Consider the following 26,082-nt stretch of genomic DNA (forward strand, 5'->3'; position numbering starts at 1 on the left):
ATGCTATTACATATATTACAGCAGCGTATTCAATCTCAGGGGATCTCAATATAACAATTTTACTGTGACCAGCTCCTAAGCAAAGAGTCAATCATACTAAAGAAGATACATGTGTCTAAATATTGACTCAATGAAGATGAAAAATTCAATGGACAAATAATTTTTCATAAATAAAATGTATGAAGGAAAAATAACTATTTAATTTTGCATATTAAGTTATCACCCATTGAGGAATTAACAATGTGGGGGACAAGAGATTTAGTGGTACATTGTTATGTTTGATTGATTGATTGTATATTGTTTTACGTTCCTCTCGAAAATATTTCACTCATATGGAGACGTCACCATTGCCGGTGAAGGGCTGCAGAATTTAGGCCTATGTTCGGTGCTGATGGCCATTGAGCAGGCAGGGAATTTTATCGTGCCACACCTAAATGTACTATGACACGGGACCTCAAGCATTTGCGGTCTCATCCGAAGGACTGCCCCATTTAGTCGCCTCTTACGACAAGCAAAGGGTACTGGGGACTTCTTCTAACCCGGATCCGCACGGGAAGGCACAACATTATGAAAAGTAATGTGCAGGCAAAATAGAAGGTTTGTAGGTATTTTAAATTTTGAACGATTTATCCATGGCCAGAAACAATCATCGCACCAGCAGTCAAGATGGCAATCGGTTATTTTAAAAAAAATCATGCAATCGGTTATTTAAAAAAATCATGCAAAACTCCGTACATACTGTACTATTAAGTCTCAAGAAATGCACATACCAAATATGAAAGCTCTACCTCTTAAGGTGAAAAAGATATTACCAAGATTAAAGATTTGTGCCACACACAGAAAAATAGACAAGCCTAAAGCCTTGTAATAAAACATCTGAATTCATGATTCAGAGGAAATGGCGTTGGTTTAGCATGATCTCTATAACTCTCTCATTACCTTTGAAGTACATGTACCTGACAATAAAAAAAAAAAAGCTCAAAGACATATAATTAATTCAATATTATCGACTATTCAAATTTTTGTGCTAAACAGTAGGTCTTTTAATACCCCAACCGCTGAAGCCAGGGAAGGGCCACCGGGGGGGGGGGGGGGGGGGGTGGGGGGGGGGGGTGTAAGGAAAGATTTTTAAAATCATCTTTCAAATAACAAATCTCTAGACTAACCAATGTGCTTACAATCTCCGGAGACCTTTTTACAATGTCTTATATCTGGTCCAAACATGAAAACAATTCAAATTTTCCATGCTGTTTTTTAAAATGTAAATTCAAGAAAAATCTAAAGAAAATCAATAAGAGTACATTTAACCATATTTAGAGATTGACATATTTTGGCTACTTGCAATGGTCTTAGTTGAAAATCTGACCAGTAAACTGCACCATAAGTTCTATGGAAAATTCCCTTCTCTCTCACTCCCTTTGTTTTAATTACAAAGGGTCGGGTCACAACGTGGTCTACCAGCATTTAGAATTTCTTAAAAAACATTTTCGACGATAAAAAGGTTAAACACTTTCTTGAGAGTATCATCCACGAGACTATATTTGTAGGATATATACACGAATGAATACACCTTTTTCCAATAGTCGGCAGGTCAAGGCGTAATGTTCGATTGCTATTAGTGCTCTAAACTTATATTACAGATATAAATTTATTACAGATATGAATTCATCATATAGGGAGAGTGACATAGGTGAGTGTTGTAACCCATGAGCCTCATCATGTGTTAACTATGTATCTGATATGACATCCAGTATGACTGCTCTATTTACAACCATTTAACATTAAGACAGTTCTTTCTCCAAAGCAGAAGGATTTGCGGACAGAAATATACCCAACGACATATTGTATTTGTAGATGAGTTATAATGATCATAAAATTTGCGATGAAAGGAGACTGTTGAAACCCCTGTAACATCAACTTTGTTACATGAAGTAGCCTGCCTCGATTTAAAAACTGATGATACGCAGAACAATCTCTTGTGTATCGAATTAACACCATATGCAGGCGATAAGGGTTTTTGTATATATAATTGCATTTATATACTGCATGTGCTTGATTTCACCCGAGGTAAAAGGTGTAGGACGAAAAGCAAGTTCTTCCTTATTGACCAATTTAAGTCTCGGACATCTCTAACAGCCTTATTGACTTCAACTTAATCTTTCGTATTTACAGTAGCAAGGACCTATCAGACAAAATTCCTCTTTCCTTCGCTTTCTTTGTTTTCCTTCGTCCTCTGTCATTTCTGTTCTGCACGCTGTATGCTATAAGATGTTCACACTCGGCTTGTTTCGGAAAGAATTTGAAACTGTTTTCATTTACACGAAGAAGTGAAGATAACAAACAGTGATCTATCTCATAAATCTCTACAATATTAGTTCTATTAAATGCATATCTAATAGTTTTGGTTCATTTATGGAGTATAGTAGTGCTGACGTCTTATCAAAATTTAACACATAAAATGAGCATATGAATATTTGACATACTACACCCTCGCATTTCTTCTGTAGTTGACGAACATTAAATTCCGCGCTGGTAAAGATGCACAATGATTTATATACATGTAGTTTTTATTTAAGGAGGAATAATACCTCGTCGCAATGGCTTCCTTTGTGAAACTTGAATGAAAACACATGTACCTTTTTAAAGTAATCGAATAGTTGGGTAGCTCAGTGTGATGACTGATCTCTAGTTCGTACGTTCGAGTCCAGCAGGGGTTTTGATATTTTTCAGATTACTTTCTACTAAACCTGTATTTTTTAAAATACTAAATAAGATAAATTCAAAACTTTTTAATTTCAGTTGTAAATATCCTCTATGAGATTTATTTGGTGTGTTATTTTCCTCCTTAAGAAACAAACAGTTTGCCAATTATTATTTCTTAACCTTTAATATGAATTGTCTTAATAAGGATGTTTATGGAACAGGAAATATCACATGCATATAAAAGAAAATTGAGAAGCCGTGGTTGCCATGGCATTTCAACAACCTTACCGAGAGTTAGTTTTATCAATCAAGAACGTCTTCATAAAGGGTTTTAGATATCAATATCCAAATATTTTTGCTGAAACAATTTCATATTTCCATGCAATATCAGGAGTTAATTTGATCAGGTTTCAGAACATAAAACAATAAAATCATTACTAAAAATCTATAATATTTATGCAGCATCTGCGATTTATAGTTATATTGCTGCCCAAGCTCTGCCATAAAATTACTCAATAGCAAAATACTGTTAATAGCGTTCATTATATCTATCATCAGTTCAGTGTTAACGCAATAATTACCTCGATGAAAATATTAAAGTAAAAACATCGATAGTTTTCCAGAAATTGGCTCTGAACCAAGCATTCAAAGTTAGCAAATAGCCGAATTAATTATTTCAAATCATTCAGCGAATTAAGATGTGGCCATGAAATTTAATCAATTTATCACAACTACTCTTTGGTCTAAAACACTTTACCGCTTGACTACTATGTTTGACTTCCTGTTTGATAGAAGAGCGTGGACTCACCGGTTCATTCCTGTTTGTCTTTAAGCTTCGTCCTCCGATGTCACAGATAACAAAGCGTTAAATGGTGCTCACACACCGACGATCGTAAAAGTCGGAGACAAAGTGTTCCCATTAAAGTCACGTCGAGTAGTTTGATACCCGGCCTTGAAGTCTCCAGTGATGAGAATTAACCAGAATTAAGCACATTAAATGCTAGGTTTGTTGCAGATATTCTCGCGAGATCTTATAATTATGACATTAGCAGTTTTAAGCGATACAACTTGAGGAAGACGGTGCGTGTTTACAGTCCTGAGTAAGAGAAACCACTACCATTCCCACAAACTTTCGTCTGTTACACGCAATTAATGACTGATCTCTGACTTCATTAGATTTACAGAAAACATTGAGCTTGAATAACGATACCGAATGGAATGGTCCTCTACACGGCAAACTTCACCATAAACTGATGTAGATAGAAAGCGATTTTGACCAAGGGATTTGCCGGCAATAGCTATATATTCTCTGGGTGGATGCTAATTAAACCAGAAGCCACTATGGGTGATTCCAAAAACAATGGACCGCTCTGGCATTATTGGCATTTGGCCGGAAAAAAATGACATTTCCTGATAATTAAGAAGATAGGAAAAAGAGTGAATAGAATTTCTGATGAAGCACGTTTGATGGAAGACTGAATGCAGCTTCGTTTGCACGACAGCATTTTATAAAGCGAAATATCAGAATTAGTATACTTTAAAATCCAGTAATTCAGAAAAGAAAAACATGATCTCCAATCTTGGAATCGGAAATGAAACATACGCTAGATTTGATTTGATCAGACAAAGCTCCAATTTCCCTTGTTAGACAATTGCTATTTTACTATTCTATAGAATGGTAGTTAATATCGAGGACAGGGCGATAACAAAGCGAACAGTACACACGGCCACAAGCTGACATAGATGCCCTGATGCCTCAATAACCTCCCCGAGACCCTGTTGAAAACAATATGATGCTTTCGTCATTTATTTTGTACGGTTTGCGTCTTTAAGTTTCCGTCATCTATTATGTACGGTTTGCACCTATAGGTTTCCGTCATCTATTTTGTACGGTTTGCAGTCGGGATTCAAACCGTTGAATCAGGTTAAGACGTGACACGTAGCTTACCTCGACAAAGGCTATCGACTCAGCAAATAAAGAATTCAAAATAATGCAAGTTTCCCTGTTTCTGTCTTCTTAAATGATTCCACTAGATGACTGTATGATGTCATACATGACATCAATTTTTGCGTCTATTTTACATAAAATAAAGAGTTGAGCAAACACGGATCCCTGGATATACCAAAGGTGGGATCAGGTGCCTAGGAGAAGTAAGCAACCCCTGTCCACCACCGGTCACATCCACCATGAGCTCTATATCTTGATAAGGTAAACGGAGTTACCGTAGTCAAAACTAGTGTGCTAAGAACGACCTAACAATCAGTATGATGTATTATAACTGTATGTCATATAATATGCACCTGATCCCACCTCTGGTATGTATTCCTTATAGGAGTTATGAGATTGATCACTGTTCGTTATCTTCACCTTTCATACATAATTCTAATATAGAATTAAGGTACAATTGTTATATGATATATAACAATGTGATTTGGTATGATGCAATATGATTGACAAGACAATGGCTATGTTAGATATGTGATATAAGTTTGATCTAAGTAGAATGTACCATATAACCCGAATATCGACTTTAACAATTAACTCATATGAGTACTGTAGGTTAAATCTTGTATGCGAAGCAGAATTAGTAGTAGGCATTCTTGAGTGCACCACCCTGCAATTTATGCAGGGCTGTTTACAGAATATTGAAAACACATATTTATATATTTTACAGGGATCAAGCAATTTTAGGGAATGTGTTCTCAAAACTAGTATTTCGAAAGGGACATTTGTGGTTAGTCTTGCACGGAAAATGGATCCAAAAGCTAAATTTTTGGAGGAAATTTTAAGGAAAAAGGACCAAGCAAACAGAGCAGGCTTTCAAGTGACATTTCGCAAAAAAGGGGCCATTTTTAGGGCAAAATTAAAAAAAACCAAACAAGAGGTACTGTGAGCAATGCTCATTAAGAATACACCCCCCCCGCTTACCCCAATCTCCCAAAGGGTGTTACCCCCCCCCCCCCTCGCTTACCCCAATCTCCCAAAGGGTGTTGTTAATATGTATAAATTACCTCTTTCCTGAGCGTCAAAATAGGGTATGCCTTTGTAGAAGAAAATGGAAGATATAGTCCGAACACAAATCCATGGCATAAACCTATAATTTTGACCTTGAGATCAAAGGTCAAGGTCATAAAGAGGTCATGAATGTACATGACACATAGTCTCATGGTGATACACCCATGTCTTATGGTATTGCTATGTCAAAACCCTATTATCAATTTTGACCTTGAGGTCAAAGTTCAAGGTCATATACAGGTCAAAAAGGTACCCGACACATCGTCTCATGGTGATACACTCATGTGTCAAATATGGTATGCCTATGTCAAAGAACAAAGAAGTTATGGCCCGGACACGAATCCATTGTAATAAAAACCCATTAATTTTGACCTTGAGGTAAAGGTCATATAGAGGCCATGAAGGTACTCGACACATCGTCTCATGGTGATCCACCTGTGTGCCAAATATGGTATGCCTAAATCAAAGAACAAAGAAGTTATGACCCGGACACGAATCTGCACAGACGGACAGAGTGATTCCTAAATACTCCCCAGAACTTCGTTCGGGGGGGGGGTATAATAAGGGCCTTTTTAAAGGATTTTAAAGGGCTTTTTAGACAAAATTAAGTGTTAAATTTACAAAATCAATAGGAAAGAAAAAATGTTTTACTCACCATTTGCAAGAGCAATAATACAAAAACTAATTACCCCTCAGAAGATCATACCAGTGGTCATCAACAGCCATATTCGGCATTCAGCACAAACCATGATATAATTCAGGTGGACTCCCATGGCTCACAATCAATGCTGAATATAGCTGATAACCATCAAGAGGTCTTCTGAGATGTACATTTAATCAACATATTCATTTCCTGAAAGTATACTAAGACTAAATTTAATAAATTCCAACACTTACTTTGTGTCAACTTTATTTAAACTTTCAAAATTTGAAAATGTAGGAACTTCAACAAAAAAAGAGGGATTTTTTTTTTTAGGAATCTAAAGCTCAAATAAGGACTGTTGTAGAAAAATAAGGAAAATAAAGGCCCGCTTGAAAGCCTGAACAGAGTATTAATGACAAGGGATGGCTATCACACAACTATAGCTGAAGTGCAAGAAGCTGCAGAATTAACAACAATGTAAAGCACTCATCAAAGACACCTGTTCAAAAGATAAGAAATTTTGGCCTGTGAGCAGTGATGGCAGATAAAGACGACCTGTAAGCTATTCTTGGTAACGGCATTACTGATGATCCAGAACCTATAGTCCCAGAGCCTCCAGTACCGGCAGAGCCTCCATTACCGACAGAAACCCCAGTACCGGCAGAGACTCCAGTACCGGCAGAGCCTCCATTACCGGCAGAAACTCCAGTACCGGCAGAGACTACAGTACCGGCAGAAACTCCAGTACCGACAGAGACTACAGTACCGGCAGAGCCTCCATTACCGGCAGAAACCCCAGTACCGGCAGAAACTCCAGTACCGGCAGATACTACAGTACTGGAAGAGTCTCCAATACCGACAGAAACTTCAGTACCGGAAACCGGCAGAGACTCCAGTACCGGCAGAAACTCCAGTACCGGCAGAGCTTCCATTACCGGCAGAAACCCCAGTACCGGCAGAAACTCCAGTACCGGCAGATACTACAGTACTGGAAGAGCCTCCAATACCGACAGAAACTTCAGTACCGGAAACCGGCAGAGACTCCAGTACCGACAGAGACTCCAGTACCGGCAGACCACCAATACCAGTGGAGACTTCGACACCTGAAAGTCATGTGAGTGATAATACTTTCCAGCCTCCTCCAAACCCCCCTCTCTCTCGTTATACATATATTATGTCAATGAAGGAGTCTAGGTGTGGTGGTCAAGGCTATGTAAAGTGCAAATGCACAGACCATAAACGGTGTCAAACAAATCGATGTCCATGTTTCAAAGCAAACATGGCTTGTAATTCAAGATATCATTCCCACTAAACCTGCTCCAACAAAAAGTGAAGCTAGGCTTGGTGTTTAGCTTTTATTTGTATTTATTTTTCATTACAAATCTTGTCATGATGTTATATTTATGCTGCATGTTTTATTTAATAACTGTAATGAAAGAAATACATGGCGGAAATTTTAACTGAGCATTGTTATTCATGGAATAAGCAAACAAAATGTCCTCAATTTTAGGGAATACGCTAAATCCCTGGAATTAGAGCTGGGTATTGTCTGGAAATTCCGTATTGCAATATCTTAAACTGTATGCGATATGTATTGCAATATTTTCACAACGAATCAAAATGATCTCATCAAGTACGATGATATATGACCCCAATCAGCCACGTACCGCAACAATCACGTGACTCTACACTAATTGGGTGTTTTGGCGGCGTGATACGAGGTTATTTTATTGAAATAATGGATATGATTGGGGAAGATGAAATGGCACACATTACATTTTGATTAAGGTGGCAAGATTGGGGTGGTGGAGGGAAAATTTTCCTCTATAATCACATAAAAATTAATGCTTTTATTCACTTGGACAGCTACAAAGACATGATCACGTGAAACTTAATCATTATTTCATTGGCTGCAGATGAGGGTGGATAAAAATATATCTCCGAATCAGCTAAAATGATTGGTTATGATTACTGATGACATAACGTGTAAAATAGATACATGTCCTTCACTTGTGATCAAGAAACTAAACAAGATGATTACATAACACAGACTACATAACATGATACATGTATGTACAGCATATAGTCATGAATAGACAAATTAGCCAAGTGTTAAAAATGATCACATAAAACATATTATTTGAAAAATAATATTTCATTATGCTCTCCATTTTTATAAGAATATAAAATACTATTCGAAGAAACCGGTTTTCTCATGTCTCGCAGCTTTGTTATTTTTCTTAGCAATTAACAATAGAATACATATTGTTGGTTGAAAATTGTCATTTATTAATGACGATTGAAGAAGTTGACAACTTATTTACAACCCCTATAATAGGGAGATCCCCGAGTATCAAAACTACAACTCAGACAACCTAACCAAGAGTGGCATTGGGATCTCACTAATTTTTATAAATCTTGATAAATACAAACATAATAAAATAGAAAAATAAGGTGGAACCTTAAAATTTTTGCCATAAAATCGAATGACAATTGGATTTCCGCCACGTTTGATACTCGGGGATCTCCCTATAATAGCAAAGCCGCGGGACATGAGAAAACCGGTTTCTTCGAATAGTATTTTATATTCTTATAAAAATGGAGAGCACAAACAGAATTCTAACTGCATGAAAATCCACATCATCAAGCAATCTTATTTGCACTTTACAATTGTTATGCAACTTGAAAATTTTACAACACTGATGATTTGAGCATATCCCCTTAAATGCGTTTGTGAAACAATAGGTAAATCAGGGGGGAAAGTCTGTCTCTGGAGAATGTGCTAGCATTTTAAAAGCGTTTGTTTTATATTTTGAATTCCAGGGTTGTATTTGGTGACAAATACAAGGGGTTTACCCCGCTTTTTGCTTAAAAACGTGATTCGATTGTAATTGTCAAGTACATGTACCACTTGTATGTTTTGATTTCATTATCACTATAACCCAATAGCCCTCTCTTTAAGGTTTGTTTTGAATTCTTTAGATGAAAATCTCCGTCCCTCGTTTTTCCATATGGTTTCACCTTTCATAAATCCCATAAAAATGAAGGATTATGTGGACTTTCGTGTTTCAAATACTGGAAAGTGTTTGTCAGTTTGACGCACGTTTTAAAATGCAGGATGCGAGTTGCTTAGAACACAATTTAATCAGTTAGTGAGTAAAATTAACTATAGTGAATATATCACGGATTTCTTTCTCTTCTCTATGAAATATACTAATCCTTCATCATTATAACGCCTGTGCCAGTGATACATGCGATTTTATTTTAGGAATTCCGAACTTAATTCCGAACACGAACAATTTGTCGGTATATCGGTACTGCAAAAACGTATCGCAATACGATATTTTTTGTCAAAGAACCGCAATACACCGGGATATCGATATTATTGCGCAGCCCAACTGGAATGTTTAGAAAATAAGCTTACTCCCTAACTGAATGAGAGATTAAGCTTAATATCTGAAAATTTCAGGGATTTTGCTTATTCCCTAAAATTGCTTCCTCCGTAATATATTTTCCACACATTTTGTTTACATGTATATATATTTATACCCAGCATCTTTAGTCTAGTATTTAGTATACATACATTCCTAAGTGTTATAGCTATTTCAAAATAAGCTGGCGTAGGAGCTCCTCCTAACCGTAAAGAATTACTTTCAACATGTACGTCACATTCAGTATCCAGAAAATGGTTTGGTAGTCAATATCCCGACATGCATTAATCATAATGGCGTAGATACAAATATGAAACATTCCTTTACTTTGAATTTTAGCCAGACCAATCTTTTTACGTTATACTCTGTAGCATATGTAACAAACATGGTAATTTACATGTCTAGAATATGCGTACTTGGCAGGAAATGGAACAAATCCAAAAACTCAAATTTTAAGGGTGATTTGTCTTATTGTGACCAATACTATCACTATATCCATCTGTACTGTACACAAAATTCCAGACTGGCACCCAAAATTGCTGAGTATTTTGGCTGATACTTGACTTTCACATGTGCCCCCTATCGGACATCCTGAATCCGCCACTGCAGTGACATCATAACAGAATCAAAATGAAAGAAGAAAAAACAACGCATCAGAATATTAATGGAGAGTTTACTTTGAAAACAGACAAGGATTTCATCAATTAATAAAACAGAAACATAAAACACACAGTTCAGTTGTTTCATTTCAGATACCGTATGCAACTAGGCCTAAACTGCAACATGCACGGCAAATTCATAAGATGACTTTGATATTGGAAGCGTAGAAAAGGAGGCAGAGTCAAAGGCGATGTTGTTGTTACCGGGCAATAGTCATTACGTTCATTACTCGGCATAAGCGAGACTGGTTTCGATATTCGAAAAATGAGGCTCATATCAGGGTACCACTACAAGTCTTCATTAAAATCCTACAACTTAAATCTCTCTGAAGTGAACAGAAACTCTCTGTCAGTTCGGTTTTACTTTCCCTTACACACTGGAGGTAAAAAAGCAACCAGCTATCTATCTGCACTTTGTCGAAAATCTATTTTACTGGCTACAAACGTGAGTCCTAACGATCGACATGTCATTGTTCCCTTCCAAAATTTGCAAAAACCTTACCAAGAGATTAACGTTAACTTGATCCAACTATCCTCCGTCAATTCTCTCAGTTCATCTGAATTTCTGTCGAAATCTGTGTCCAACAATTGTGCTTTAACGTCAGTTAGGCGCCAGATTTTTCATCGCTGATCGCGACCAAATCACATCACGGATGTAGTTTACACCGCTCTTCTTGTCTTCAATTCAGTTGACTTGACGCTTGAAATCACCTTTACTTTACACATGTTTCGTCTTTTCCTAACCTTCTAAATTAATTATTTATATCGGCAATGCGCAATGTTATCAAAACCTACATATGGTGTTTACATCTCTCAACTGATTCGATTCACAAGAGCTTGTTCTGCGTATGGTCAGTTTTTAAATCGAAGCAGGCTACTGACAAACAAAGTTGATGGTGCAGGGGTTTGAACAGTCTCGTTTAAAATCAGCATTTTGCAAATTCTATGGTCGTTATAACGATCTAGTTCGTCAATACAACCTATCATTGGGTCAAATGCTGTCTGACGTGTTTCATATCATTTGTTAAGCCGTTCTTGGCACACTGATTTTGACTACGGATAACCCCGTTTACCTGATCAGGATATAGGGCTCGCGGCGGGTGTGACCGGTCAACAGGGGATGCTTACTCCTCCTAGGCACCTGATCCCACCTCTGCTGTGTCCAGGGGTCCGTGTTTGCCCAACTATCTATTTTGTATTGCTTACAGGAGTTATGAGATTGATCACTGTTCGTTATCTTCACCTTGCATAAAAGCAAGAAAATATTCATTTTCAGAACTAGGGGAATAAATCGTTGGTTGGTTGTTTTAAGTCTCGTCAAAAAATTTTCATACATATTGAGCCCTCACCACTTGTATGTTAAGTACCACAAAGTTAAGACATATGCTTAGCGCTTACGGTCGTGGTGGTGAGAGTTCTTTAACGTGCCAAAGCCTGCCGCGATACGGTACCTGTTTCTAAGGTCATATCCGAAAGACCCGTGATCCTCACCTCTAAATGCCGAGCGTTTTGCGAAGTTGCAATCTGACGCGGCCATGACAAGAGCGGGGCTCGAATTCACGACCTCCCGGTTACGAAGCGAACGCTCTACTACTGAGCTACCACGGAATAAATCGTAACGGGGTGTAGTATTTGATATCTTTAACTTCCTACCATTCTAGAAGTGATTCTAAACGCTCATATTAATCTTTTCCAAATTGAATAACTTGGGTCTAGAATTTAAAAAGAGTGACTTTGACACAAAAACAAGAACAGCAACATGCACTTTTCAATGTCAAAGGAATTACTGCATTATACCGTTATTGTAGACGAAATGTAACATCTCAGTGCTTCTAATAAATATGAGAAGAATCCATCCTAAATTTGACGAAAGTAGTTAATTAAGGTGCTTATAATTCCATTCTTAATGTGACGAAAGTAGTTAAGGTCACACATTTAGCGGTAAACCTTATCTGTAGTCCGGATAAGGGGCTAAATACGACTCTTTATCCTACCGGGTTTTTCCCCCCATTTACATGATTAATTAAGCTAGATGTTCATGGATTACCTATTACGTTGACGGTAATACAATTCTCACACATTTAGATTTGATCACAACAGCAATTATTTTGGGTATTTCGAATCATTTTTGTTTACATTTTAACTGCAAATCCTGAAACGAACAAGTTTATAATTGGTTGTTTTGGTATTAACGGAAATTCATTTCTACGAGTAAACCGACCTCTAAGCGACCTTGACAAAGTTTATATTTAGACCATTTTAGTGATGGGTTGGTTGTATTTTAACGTCCCACTCGAGATTATTACTCATATGGAGACGTCGATCTGTCACCATTGCCGTTAACAAAATCGGTGCTTATGGCTTTTGAGCAGGGAGGCATCTTTATCGTGCCGCACCTGCTGTGACACGGGGCCTCCGATTTTTTATGCCCCCCCCCCCCCCCCTTCAAAGAAGAGGGGCATATTGGTTTGCACCTGTCGGTCGGTCGGTAGACCACAAGTTGTCCGCTCAGTATCTTGAGAACCATTCACTTGATGAAAACGATATTTCATATGTGGGTTGGTTATGAGTAGAAGATGACCCCTATTGTTTTTCAGGTCCAAAGGTCAATCTACTCTGGACATAGGAATATAATGTCCGCTCAATATCTTGAGAACCCTTTCCTTGAAAGACATCAAACTTGGCACACTGGTTCATCCTAAAGAGTAGATAACCCTTATTGATTTTGAGGTCATATGGTCAAAGGTCAAGGGCCAAACTGGGCATAGGAATATACTGACCATTCAATGTCTAGAGAACCCTTTGCTTGACAGACATCGAACTTGGTACACCAGTACATCTTCAGAAGAAGATGACCCCTATTGATTTTTAGGTCACATGGTCAAGGGTCAAACTGGAGATAGGAATATACTGTCCGTTCAATATCTTGAGAACCCTTTGCCTGAAAGACATCAAACTTGGTACACTGATACGTCTTCAGGAGAAGATGACCCTTATTGATTTTGAGGTCACATGGTCAAAGGTCAAACTAGACATGGGAATATACTGTCTGCTCAGTATCTTGAGAACCCTTTGCTTGACAGACATCAAACTTGGTACACTGATACGTCTTCAGGAGAAGATGACCCCTATTGATTTTGAGGTCACATGGTCAAGGGTCACACAGGACGTAGGAATATACTGTCCGTTCAATATCTTGAGAACCCTTTGCTTGACAGACTTCAAACTTAGTACACTGGTACATCTTCAGAAGATGACCCCTATTGATTTTGAGGTCACATGTTTAAAGGTCAAGGGTTAACCTGGACATTGGAATATACTGCCCACTCAATATCTTGAGAACCCTTTGCTTGACAAACATCAAACTTAGTACACTGTTGTATATTCAGGAGAAGATGACTTTTATTGATTTTGAGGTCACATGGTCAAAGGTCAAACTGGACATATAATATACTGTCCACTCAATATCTTGATACACCTTTTGCTTAACAGACATCAAACTTAGTACACTGGTACATCTTCAGGAGAAGATGACCCCTATTGATTTTGAGGTCACATGTTTAAAGGTCAAGGGTTAACCTGGACTTTGGAATATACTGCCCACTCAATATCTTGAGAACCCTTTGCTTGAAAGACATCAAACTTAGTACACTGTTGTATATTCAGGAGAAGATGACACCTATTGATTTTGAGGTCACATGGCCAAAGGTCAAACTGGACATATAATATACTGTCCACTCAATATCTTGATAAACCTTTTGCTTGACAGACATCAAACTTAGTACACTGGTACATCTTCAGGAGAAGATGACCCATATTGATTTTGAGGTCAAAAGCCAATAGTTGAACTGGACATAGTAATATATTGTCTCCCATATTTTAAGAATTATTTGCTTGATTGACACCAAACTTGGTACACTGGTACAGCATAAGGAGTAGATGACCCCTGTTGATTTTTAGATCACACGGTCAATTCACTCTTGACATAGGAAGATATTGTCTGCTCAATATTTTGAATTGATGATACTACTATCAATTAAATGATGTGTGTGTATAACCCTTTTCAATTTTGCACCATGGGGGGCATATGTGTTTTAAAAACATCTCTTGTTTTTATGAGGTCTCATCCAAAGGACCGTCCATTTAGCGGCTTCTTACGACAGGCAAGGGGTATTGAGGACCTATTCTAACCCGGATCCACATGGAACTATTGTTTAACGTCCCCTCTGCGCACACAATACAGAAACGCGGACGGTTCATGCAGGAAAAGATCTTCCGTAGCAATTACCAATGAAATAATGATTAAACAATCATTTGACTGCAAATTGTCGTCTGTTGATATAATAATCAAAGAAAGATTTTTAAAACCATTATACATGTATATGAATGTGCATTATATCTATGTGGCAATCTGAATATTTTTTTATTCAACTATACACTTACTCTCAATTATACTATTTCACTTGTAAATGTATTGTTCTTTCTGCAACATGTTCATGTTGCCTTCAAAGGGGCCTTGATTGGAACTATTGATTGATGTTTTCCGCCACACTTAACAATTTTTCAGTTATCTGGTGGTGCCCAGTTTTTATTGGTGGAAGAGAGAACCCAGATACAAGTACCTGGGAAGAGACCACCGACTTTCCGAAAGTAAACTGGGAAACTTTCTCACTTACCGGTTGATTGGAACTAAATCATCATGCTATCATATTGCTGTGAAACATGCACACATACTGGTACACAAATTCTGTGTTCATGTTTGTATATCAAGTGTCAATAGTATACATGTATCTATACTAGTCTTTAAATTGCTTTTCGATTTACTGTACATATCTTGCATATAAACAAAAACTTTATCTGACATTACAAATCAGCCTATACCGTGTGGGCAGCTCGCTCATTTATATACTTGTGTGATCCGTGATACCCCAAACGTAACTGTAGGGGGTAGCAAATGTGGTCGTAACTTTTTATACTTTGAAGTGTCGACTAAAACAATCAATGCTCTTCGACGCTTATAAAATTACCGTCATATCAATATCTAATATGTCATGCTTTGTCCATCAATAACACTATGATAACGATTGTTTGGTTGTCAGTCGTGAAGATTTGCGCCAAGAAATACTATTTAAAAGTAATCCTCTGGCTGAAATAAAACACTAAATACCCCGATCACTACTTTATGGGGGGAAAATTGGATAATAACCTAGTATGCCAATACAACCTATCATTGGATCAAATGCTGTCTGACTGGTTTCAAACCGATTGTTAGGCCGTTCTTGGCACACCGATTTTGACTACGGATAAATCCGTTTAACTGATCAAGATATAGAGCTCAAGCCGGGTGTGACCGGTCGACAGGGGATGCTTTATCCGCCTTGGTACTTGATCCCACAGTCTAAAGTGTATGATATTCTCTTTATTTATATGTCAATATTCACCAATTCTATCATTTGGGAGTCTTAAAAAACCTGTATTTACTTCTCTGTCATATTATCGAACTCTGTAAAACATTTCATCGGTGTCACTATCTACAATTTTGCTTTCACCCCTGTAATGACAGAAATGTTATATGGCATGTAGTATATTGCAATGATCTTGCGGACCATATTCTGGTGGTATCTGAGTGGTGAAAATGCTAAATTCTAACAAAATAGTGATTTAAATCTCTGTTGCATAAAACTCCATATGTTCTGCAAATCACTTGAACGCCAGATTTTTTTTAACGTCCGTCTGTTGTATTATGGTACAGCGCGCGATGTCTGTATGTCCGTCCGTTCGGGGTTTTCTGTTTCTATATTCATTTCTCTCTCACGTATCAAGCTGAAACATGTTATGTAGCTTCTATGTGGATCATTCTAGATCATATTGCAATTTTGATCCATTTTGACCTCTCCTGCAGGGCTTATGCCCCTTTATTTGGAAATTATTGTTATATGAAGGGTACATAATTTTCAAGTGAGGACCATCCTGTTAGTTTGTATGGATATTGAAGATGTGAATGTGGCAAGGATTTTTATTTTCTTCAATTTTTGAGAAAAATACAGATTGTTGTAACTTAATCCGTTTTAAGGAAATATTACAAAGTACAAGTGCTTACTGTCTACATGATTTGTTCAGTGAACTCCTCCCATAGTTTTCAAGTGAGACTTTTATTTTACAGTGATTATATGGGTAATGAAGGTGTGTATGCTGCAAGGATTTTGATTTTCTTCAATTTTGGAGATAATTACAGGTTATTGAACTTCGTCAGTTTTGAGGAATTTTTGCATAGAGAGTTTATGATTTGTCTGTTTTACCTTCCACATTTTTCAAGTGAGAACCTCATTTTACAGGGTATTTGTATGGGTATAGAAGAAGTGTGTGTGTGTGGCAAGGATTCTGATTTTCTTCAATGTTTAAGAAAATTCCAGGTTGTTGAATTTAATCGGTTTTTGAGGAAATATTGCTTAGAGTACATGGTTTGTCTTTTATTTTTCCTTCCACAGTTTTCAAGTGAGTACCTGCTTATTTTACAAAGTATTTGTATGGGTATGGAAGATTGTATTGGCAAATTAGATTGTTATAATGACCATATAATTTGCGAAATGCTGACTTTAAATGAGATTGTTGAAACCCCTGCATCATATATATCTTCCAATGTTTTTATAACAACTATAATGTACAAGGTCTGAAAATTCAAGTAAAAGACGTAAGAGGAGTTGATTACACAAATTAAGTAGCATGCTTGCAAAATGACAAAGTTCAACTGCATTGCCAATCCCTTTAGTTTTATTGGGAGTTAATTTTATCAATTCCTCTATGCAGTCACTCGTCTCAAGGTGGTGTGGACCTCAGCACGTCGTTACAAACAGATGTAATATTCAGCGCTTGCAGCAAATAGTTCGTAAGCCGTTTACATATTACACGTTTAAATGCAGAGTTTCTGTAAATTTACTTTTCTACCGTCGGTCAATTGAGTATGTACATCTGTACATTGGAAAACGACCAAATTATCACTAGAAATACAATCTAATGTCAACAGTGATATTTCACATCATTCAAAATTCCTACACGCAGACAAAATATCCCCGATCGTAATAAACAGTGTTGGTAAAAAAAAAAATCCACAACCCCTCCCCCCCAAAAAAACCACGGGCCCCGCGGACTGAAAGTGAGCCTAAAAAAGTCGATGTCTTTGAAATTGCGGTTTCAGCGTATTCTATAGCATTTGCGTGGACCTTTCAATTCCAAAGATACATACATGTGTCCACAATCGGGAAAACAAACGATTGGCAACGATAGCTTCAGCTGATTTGTGTTGGTGTCAAATTGAAGCAAACCGAAAATATTGTGAATCGTCACATTCAATGCTGAATTAAATTAAATATTGATAAAAACCCTAATATTTTGTTGTTTTCAAGAATTTTTTTTATAGGTTTGAAAATCAAACCACACGCCATAAATTTCAGGGTATTTTAATACACATTTCCCCAAGGGCCACGACCAAATTCTTAAGCAGCAAGCGTCAGCTGATTGACAGAGCAAGTTTACTTCGTGTGTAACAATAGAAATTAGAAAATCGGTACATGTAATGAATAAAATGTCAATTTAGTTTTCCTTTGTTAAATAGAGAGATTGAATTATTCTATTGCCATTAGATTCATAATGATGGTGAAAAAAACTTTCCATTTTAAAAAATACATATTTTCCCTTGGGCCGCGAACAAGTTCTTTAATTATTTTATTGCCTGTAAGAGTCATAATGGTGAAATAACTTTCCATATTATTGTCATGTATATTGAATGTTAATTAAATACATGTACGAGTTATCTACAGACGTACGCAGGTCAAGGCTATGAATAAACGAGTTGTATCGGCAGCCATATTGTGTTCAGTAATACACCACATGGTGTCAGAAGTGGTGTTTATCGATGGAGCAGTTAAAGCCTCCGGGGTCGTTAAATTTAGCGAAAAATTACAAGGAATGGATCCAGTCGTTCGAATTGTATCTGACCGCGACCGGGATAGAAAAAAAGGCAGATAAAGTGCAATGCGCCACATTTCTCCACATTGCGGGGCCCGAAGCACAACGTGTTTTCAATACATTCGAGATCGTCGAAGATGATAAAGACAAAATTGAGGTACTAAAAATCAAATTTAAGGAATACTGTGAGCCAAAAAAAAATTTGACATTCATAAGACACGTGTTTTTCACCAGAAATCAGGGACAACACGAGCCCATTGACAGCTACGTAACGGATTTAAAGACGAAAGCAAAACCCAATCTCTACCCAGAGTTATCGTTCCTTACACTCACTTACACCTCTGTAAACGTCTCAAGGGTTTTACAAGATTTTTGTAAAATGGCACGTATGCTCAAATAAAGTATGGTTTTGACTTCAGTTACAAAAATATACGTAAATAAATAAATATTGAGCAGATGTCAAGTCTTTTTGTGACACAAGAAGCATTGATTTGGGTTAAAACGTAGATATTGGGTAGTTCTATTGCACCAGGCCTATAGATAGATACATGAAGAATTTATAGTAATGGAAAAAAATATACAAATAGTTGCTTGTCCTACATTTTCCAGATATTTTATAAAATAGTTCTTAGTTTTATTAGGCGTAAAAAAAAAAAGTGGATTTACATGTGGAATAACGTTGCTTATTTTGAGACGTTAACAGAGGTGTAAGTGAAAGCAAGGAACGACAACTCTGGGTAGAGATTGAGCAAAACCGTGTGAATTTGAACATTTATCAGATGGGCTGATCCGCGATCGAATCGTGTGTGGAATTACCAATTAAGCGTGTAGAGCAAGACTTCTGAGGGAAGCAGATTTGACACTGGCTAAAACTATTGACACTTATCGTGCTCACGAACTAAGTTCTCAACAGTCGTTGAAATCGCCAGAAGAACATTCAGTTAGTACCATAAAACAGGTTAGTAAAGCTAGATTTAGGAACAATGACAATAAAGGTATGGTCAAAAATCAAAGTACTGTGAGTGCGGACAGGCAGAGTAAGGTGTTGTGCAAGAACTGCGGGAGAACACATGGAAAAAGGGAATGCCCGCGTTCGGGAAGGAATGTTATAACTGTAAGAAAAAGAATCACTTCTCAAAGTACTGTAAGTCCAAGAAATGTGTGCATGCAATACAGTATGATTCAACATGTGCTGACAGTGACAACGACCTTTTAATTGGGACAGTTTGTTTTGACAGTATCCAGAAGTCCGAGGAGTGGACAGAATCAGGTACAATAAACAAAAAGTCAATTGTTTTCAAACTTGACACTGGGGCACAAGCAAACATCTCAGAAAAGTTTAATCGAATCGCAACTACCGATGACTCCTGCTAAAATTTGCTGAATTCAAAAACGCAACTGTGAAAGACGAAATTTTGCGCACGCCAAGTACGGTAGCCATGTGTGGTTGGCCTGACCGGAAAGAATTGATGGGATTCAGCTTTACTGGAACTATCGAGATGAGATCACGATGATCGATGGACTTTTGCACAAAAGTGAACGTGTGATTGTGCCGCAATCGTTGCAACATGAAATGTTGGAGAAATTACACGAAGCCCATCTTGGTATCGTGAAAACGAAACGCCGTGCACGTGATATCCTCTTTTGGAGTAACATGAACAATGACAATGAGCAATATATTTCAAATTGTGGTGTTTGTAACAAGTTTCGCAAGGCCAACAGCAAGGAGCCACTTAAACTTCATGACATACCATCGCGTCCAAGGATGAAACTGGGTGCTGATTTGATGGAATTCAAAGGGAAACAATACTTACTTTGTGTAGACTATTATTCGAAGTATCCGGAAATTAGTCTGTTACCATCGTTGTCTAGCAAGTCAACAATTACGGCTTTCAAACCTACCGAAGTCGTCAGTGATAACGGACCGCAATTTGTCAAGGAGTGTGACAATTTATTCAAGGACTTTGCTCGGGAATGGGACTTTATACATACGACATCAAGTCCGCGGTACCCTCAATCGAATGAGGAATCCGAGCGTTATGTCCAAACAATCAAAACCATGTTCAAGAGAGCCGAGGAAGGCAATTCTGACATTTATATTTCGCTCATGGAGTACCGTGCAACTCCTATCGATGGAGTTGGTCTTTCACTAACACAGCTGTTAATGAACAGACAGTTGAAAACGAAGCTACCGATATCATCCGAGCTTCTCAAACCGAAAGCCGTTGAGTCGAAACGCAATGAATTAGTTCAACGTCAAAAGACTCAGAAAATACATTATGATAAATCGTTAAAAGAACTCCCGAAAGTCGTACCTGGTGAAATCGTGCGATTCAAGAAGGATGGACAACCAAGTAATTGGGAACCAGCAGTCATTATACCCCCGCAACAAGTTGTGGGGGGGGGGGGTATACTGGAATCGGGTTGTCCGTCTGTCTGTCTGTCCGTCCGTATGTAGACGCAATGGTTTCCGGGCTCTAAAGCATTATCCTTTCCACCTACCGTCACCATATCATATATATGGACTACCCATGGGATGAAGATGTTCCCTATCGATTTTGAGGTCAAAGGTCAAGCGCACTGGACATCGAAGTAGCAATATGGTTTCCGGACTCTAAAGCGTTATCCTTTCCACCTACAGTCACCATATCATACATATGGACTACCCATGGGATGAAGATGTTCCCTATCGATTTTGGGGTCAAAGGTCAAGCGCACTGGACATTGAAGTAGCAATATGGTTTCCGGGCTCTAAAACGTTATCCTTTCCACCTACAGTCACCATATCATACATATGGACTACCCATGGGATGAAGATGTTCCCTATCGATTTTGGGGTCAAAGGTCAAGCGCACTGGACATTGAAGTAGCAATATGGTTTCCGGGCTCTAAAACGTTATCCTTTCCACCTACAGTCACCATATCATACATATGGACTACCCATGGGATGAAGATGTTCCCTATCGATTTTGGGGTCAAAGGTCACGCGCACTGGATATCGAAGTAGGAATATGGTTTCCATTTAAATTCTTTAACGGCTTTTTTCATTGCATGGAGATGCTGTGTTCCTAGATACCTTTTGGATCATAATACTGAAGTTTATTTATACCCATTAACAACATGCTTTGGGAGATTGGGGTAAGCGGGGGTATTCTTAGTGAGCATTGCTCACAGTACATCTTGTTGAATTAGATAAGGGAGATCGTTCTTTTGTTGTTCGAGCTGAAAATGACAAACTATATCGCAGAAACAGTAGAGACGTATTGAAAACAGAACAAAAGGATTTTCTTGTTGACAGTTCTAAAATTGATCTTGAATTCCCGATTTCTGGAGAAACACCGTAGATAAGATCCACAGTTGCAAACGACTCTCTGAGACGTACATCCTTGCCGGAACAACCAGTTGCTGTGAGGAGATCCGAGAGAGTATCCAATAAAACCCCGCATATCTCGAGGAATATTATGTTTGAACCGTCTAAGTTTGACAATTATGTATGAATACATTTGTGTAAAGTTCACATATTGTTTTCAATTTAATTGACAGTTAGTCGATAAGACTTTTGAAACTTTCAGTTGAATCTCTGTTAGAGACTGTATTGGAAATTACGAAATAATTTGTTAAAAGGGGAGATGTCATGTATATTGAATGCTAATTAAATACATGTACGAGTTATCTACAGATGTATGAAGGTCAAGGCTATAAATAACCGGTCACACCCGCCGTGAGCCGCATATCCTGATCAGGTAAACGGAGTTATCCGCAGTCAAATCAGTGTGCCAAGAACGGCTTAACAATCGGTATGAAACACGTCAGACAGCATTTGACCCAATGCGAGGTTGTATTGACGAACTAGATCGTTATAACGACCATAGAATTTGCGAAATGCTGACTTCAATCGAGACTGTTGAAATCCCTGTACCATCAACTTGTTTGTCAGTAGCTTACCTCGATTTAAAAACTGACTATACCCAGAACAAGCTCTTGCATGTCGAATCTCAAGTGGAACGAGTTAACCCAATTACGTTGACAAATAGTAAAACTAACTCGTACCCAGAGAGATTCTATTATAACCATGCATAATTTATAAAAGATAATAATAAGTAACAAATACAAAAAATAAATAAATAAATGAAAATAAGCTATGTAAATGAACAAAGTTTAAGAGAAAGATAATGTAAACAACAAGTTTGAATAAGTTAACAAAATGGACCAACTCCAAACAAAAACAAAGAATAAGCAGCCCAGGAAATTGAATCAACATCAGACATTCCCGTACTGATCATGTCTAGGGTAGATTCTATGTTTTTTGCACATCTACCCTAGACATGATGAGTTCCACTTGAGATTAATTAAGTTTATTGTTTTTCTTTTCGGACATTTTGGATCAGCTCTTTGGACGAATAAAGCATGTCCTAATTTGCTCCACTTTTAACATTGATTGGCAAGCCTAAAGACCAAAAACATGTAGTCTGCGTTGTAAATACGTTTGTAGATTAGTGTAGTTGTAGTGCTAGATGTATTTATATGTAGTTTTTGTTATTATGCTCTGTTGATATTGACCACATTATGTAATTATTTTCGTTTGTCCTGAAGAAGGGACGGGTCGTCCCGAAAATTTGACAATCTCGTTGTTCGTGTCGTTGGTCATTTTAGTGCTTTGTGTATGTGTGTATATATATATATATATGTCTGTACTTTATTCAGATAGATATACCTATATATTTTTGATATTCAATATAATATAGGTCTGTACTTTAGTCAAATTGATATACTTATATTTTTAATATAATATAGGTATGTACGTTAGTCAAATTGATATACCTGTATGTTTTTAATATAATATAGGTCTGTACTTTAGTCAGATTGATATACTTATATATCTTTGATATAATATATTTTTTGTACTTCAATCGGATTACAATTGACAATCCTTCACATACCATTCGTTTTTCAAAAGGTGTGACTCTATACAGTATTAACATGTGTTCAGATCCAAATTCGATCATAAAATCAAATAGTATTATTTCTTTGGGTAATTGATAAAAAGAATCAAAACTTTATGTTTTAAGATTAAACAAATATAACGCCATACAAGAAGCACATGTACATGCATCACATACATACGTGGTGTGCATAATGATAATAATTATTATTAACGACTAATATTTCCAAGCCCCGTATCATATCATTTTAGATCAGAATCAAATATTGTTCTGTTTTGATTTAACCTTCAAGTAGACAGTTTGTCAACACCATTATGCTCCAAATCATGATTAAGAGTCTACAAAGGTGAGATATTTGGATATGTTTCCAATGATTTTTCCATGGTATTTTCTGACACTCAGGACACCAAAGAGAAATTCCCCCTATTTTCCATGCCATAAACCTAAACTTATCTAGCCGTTTGTATACAATAAACAAGCGTCTTTTTACTATCATCGGTATTCTCTTACATTTTCTTGCAGCTAATGGTATTCGTGAACCTCTTCACTTTTATTCCGTGGGGATCCGGTTAGAATAGGTCCTCAATACCCCCTTGCTTGTCGTAAGAGGCGACTATATGGGGCGGTCCTTCGGATGAGACCGCAAAAACCGAGGTCCCGTGTCGGTGCAGGTGTGGCACGATAAAGAATCCCCCCTGCTCAATGGCCATAAGCGCCGAACATAGGCCTAAATTTTGCAGCCCTTCACCGGCAGTGGTGACGTCTCCATATGAGTGAAATATTCTCGAGAGGGACGTAAAACAATATTCAATCAATCAATCTTCACTTTTTGGGGGGGGTTTCTTTTAAAAATAGTGGGCCACGACAGAAAGATATCAACATCACACCTTCCGTTCGTTTTAGGTGGTGAGGTTATAACGTTGCAATTGAACACCGTGAAGAAATTATTGCGCACCAAATAGCGATGCATTTAATCCAAGAATCATCAGTAGATTTAAAATGACTGTTCTTTTCAGCTGGTAATTGCTCTTTTGATAGGATTTCTCAGCAAAGTTAAGATTTTTTTTTTAAAATGTCATCGGCTGAATTGCACACTTTATTCGTTTCTAATGATCGTAGATATGACATTTAAAAACACCCAACAGATTTCTATGCGAGATTTGAGTATTCCATTAAAAAAAATACTGAACTGACTGAAGTTTAACATCTTATCAAAATTACACCCGAAATACCATTCAAAAATACAAGGAGGGGGTGGGACATGGAGTCCTGTACACAATCGCATGCGTTTAAGTGATCAAGACATAGGGCTCACGGCGGGTGTGACCGGTCGACTGAGGATGCTTGCTCTTCCTAGGCGGCAGGTTCAACGTTTAATATACACAGGACTCCGTGTTTGTCGAACTCTTAATTTTGTATTCCTTTTAGGGTTTATGAAATTGATCACTGTCCGTTATCTTCACCTTTTCACATGTGCAAAATTAAGCCCACATGGCTATTTTTGGAAATTGAATAAATTGTAGCTATTGTACTGTCATTTGTTGATGCTTACGAAGTTATGTACATCCGAGATTTTCCTAGATGATTTGCACAGAGCTCTAGGAATTGAATTTTAAATATTAAGTAAGATCATACACAATTTTAAAGATAAAGGATACGTAAATGTCTGATGTTTTAAGTACAACTTCTTGCACTTCAAGCAATGGGGAATTGTTTAGTTGTGTAAGTCGTGTCAATCTTTAAGAGGAGTTGTAGAAAAACATGAAAAATTAGCATAAACTAAAGAATATTAAGTTATGTGTGGAGTTTTTTCAAACATGTTCTTGTACTAGAATATTAGTGTAGTGACATATTTTGACAAAAATTAGCAATTTTAAGAGTATTACTATATAATATGTTGTAAACATAAATAATTGTGCGTTGATTGTTATAGAGACACAACCTAAGTTTATGACTTTTGAGTGTACCTTTATATCTTTTGATCATTATTTTGGAATAATTCTCAATCCCAGAAGCATCTGGTACAAATCTACATAAAATTAACTCCCATCAGTACTTTGATTCTTATTGAATTAATGAATTATAATGTAACGCATTCAAAACAAAGTTACGAGAAGAGATTACCAAGGGGAACGTTATTCTTAGTTCAATTTTGATAATCCATCTAGCTAATTATAAAACAATGAGCGGGTAATAAGCCCGCAAAAACTGCAGTTCCTGGTTTCAACCAACATTTAGCTTTAACTTCAGGCGCAAAATATTTATGCGAGATCAATTTTTTAAAATCTAATTCCACCACGCATGGCACTGATTGAAAAGATCGAAGCGCACAGGTGAGAACATTTTCAGCATGGACTCCCTCGAAAACATTCCAATGTCTAAGCTGATTTTCAATCCACTTGTAAATGTTAGGTAAAGCCCCAATCTATCCACTATCAGAGCAGGAGGAAAAACAGCTAGTACTTGGGTGGGAATTATTTGATAAAAGTACTTGTCATATACAGAAGAAGCATATGCAATCTAAAGTAAAACTTAGTACAATACCGAGTTCCTTGTACATCATATTTTCTTTTTCTTTTTTATTCATGTAATGTTCTTTTCTTTCTTTGTTTTCACATGTTATATGGTTCATCATTAGATTCATCATTATTGCGGGTCCCGTGGGGATCCGGGTCAGAATAGGTCCTTATTACCCCCTTGCTTGTCGTAAGAGGCGACAAAA

General features: G+C 37.3%; 1 protein-coding gene across 3 annotated transcripts in view; it reads right to left on the minus strand.

Annotated features, from left to right (window-relative positions):
- LOC125669917 (synaptotagmin-15-like) overlaps positions 1 to 26,082 on the minus strand; it is a 122,470-nt gene that overhangs the window by 33,307 nt on the left and 63,081 nt on the right. Inside the window, exon 1 of one of the 3 annotated variants that reach the window (XM_048904755.2) lies at positions 3,512 to 3,881. The exons of the other annotated variants lie outside the window; for them this stretch is intronic. Coding sequence (XP_048760712.2) covers positions 3,512 to 3,519 — 8 coding nt within the window. The 5' untranslated portion in view covers positions 3,520 to 3,881. Of the gene's footprint in view, positions 1 to 3,511; positions 3,882 to 26,082 lie in introns of those variants that run through there. 3 annotated transcript variants of the gene reach the window in all.

This window comes from Ostrea edulis, chromosome 4 (genome assembly GCF_947568905.1).
Source record: "Ostrea edulis chromosome 4, xbOstEdul1.1, whole genome shotgun sequence".
NCBI lineage: Eukaryota > Metazoa > Mollusca > Bivalvia > Ostreida > Ostreidae > Ostrea > Ostrea edulis.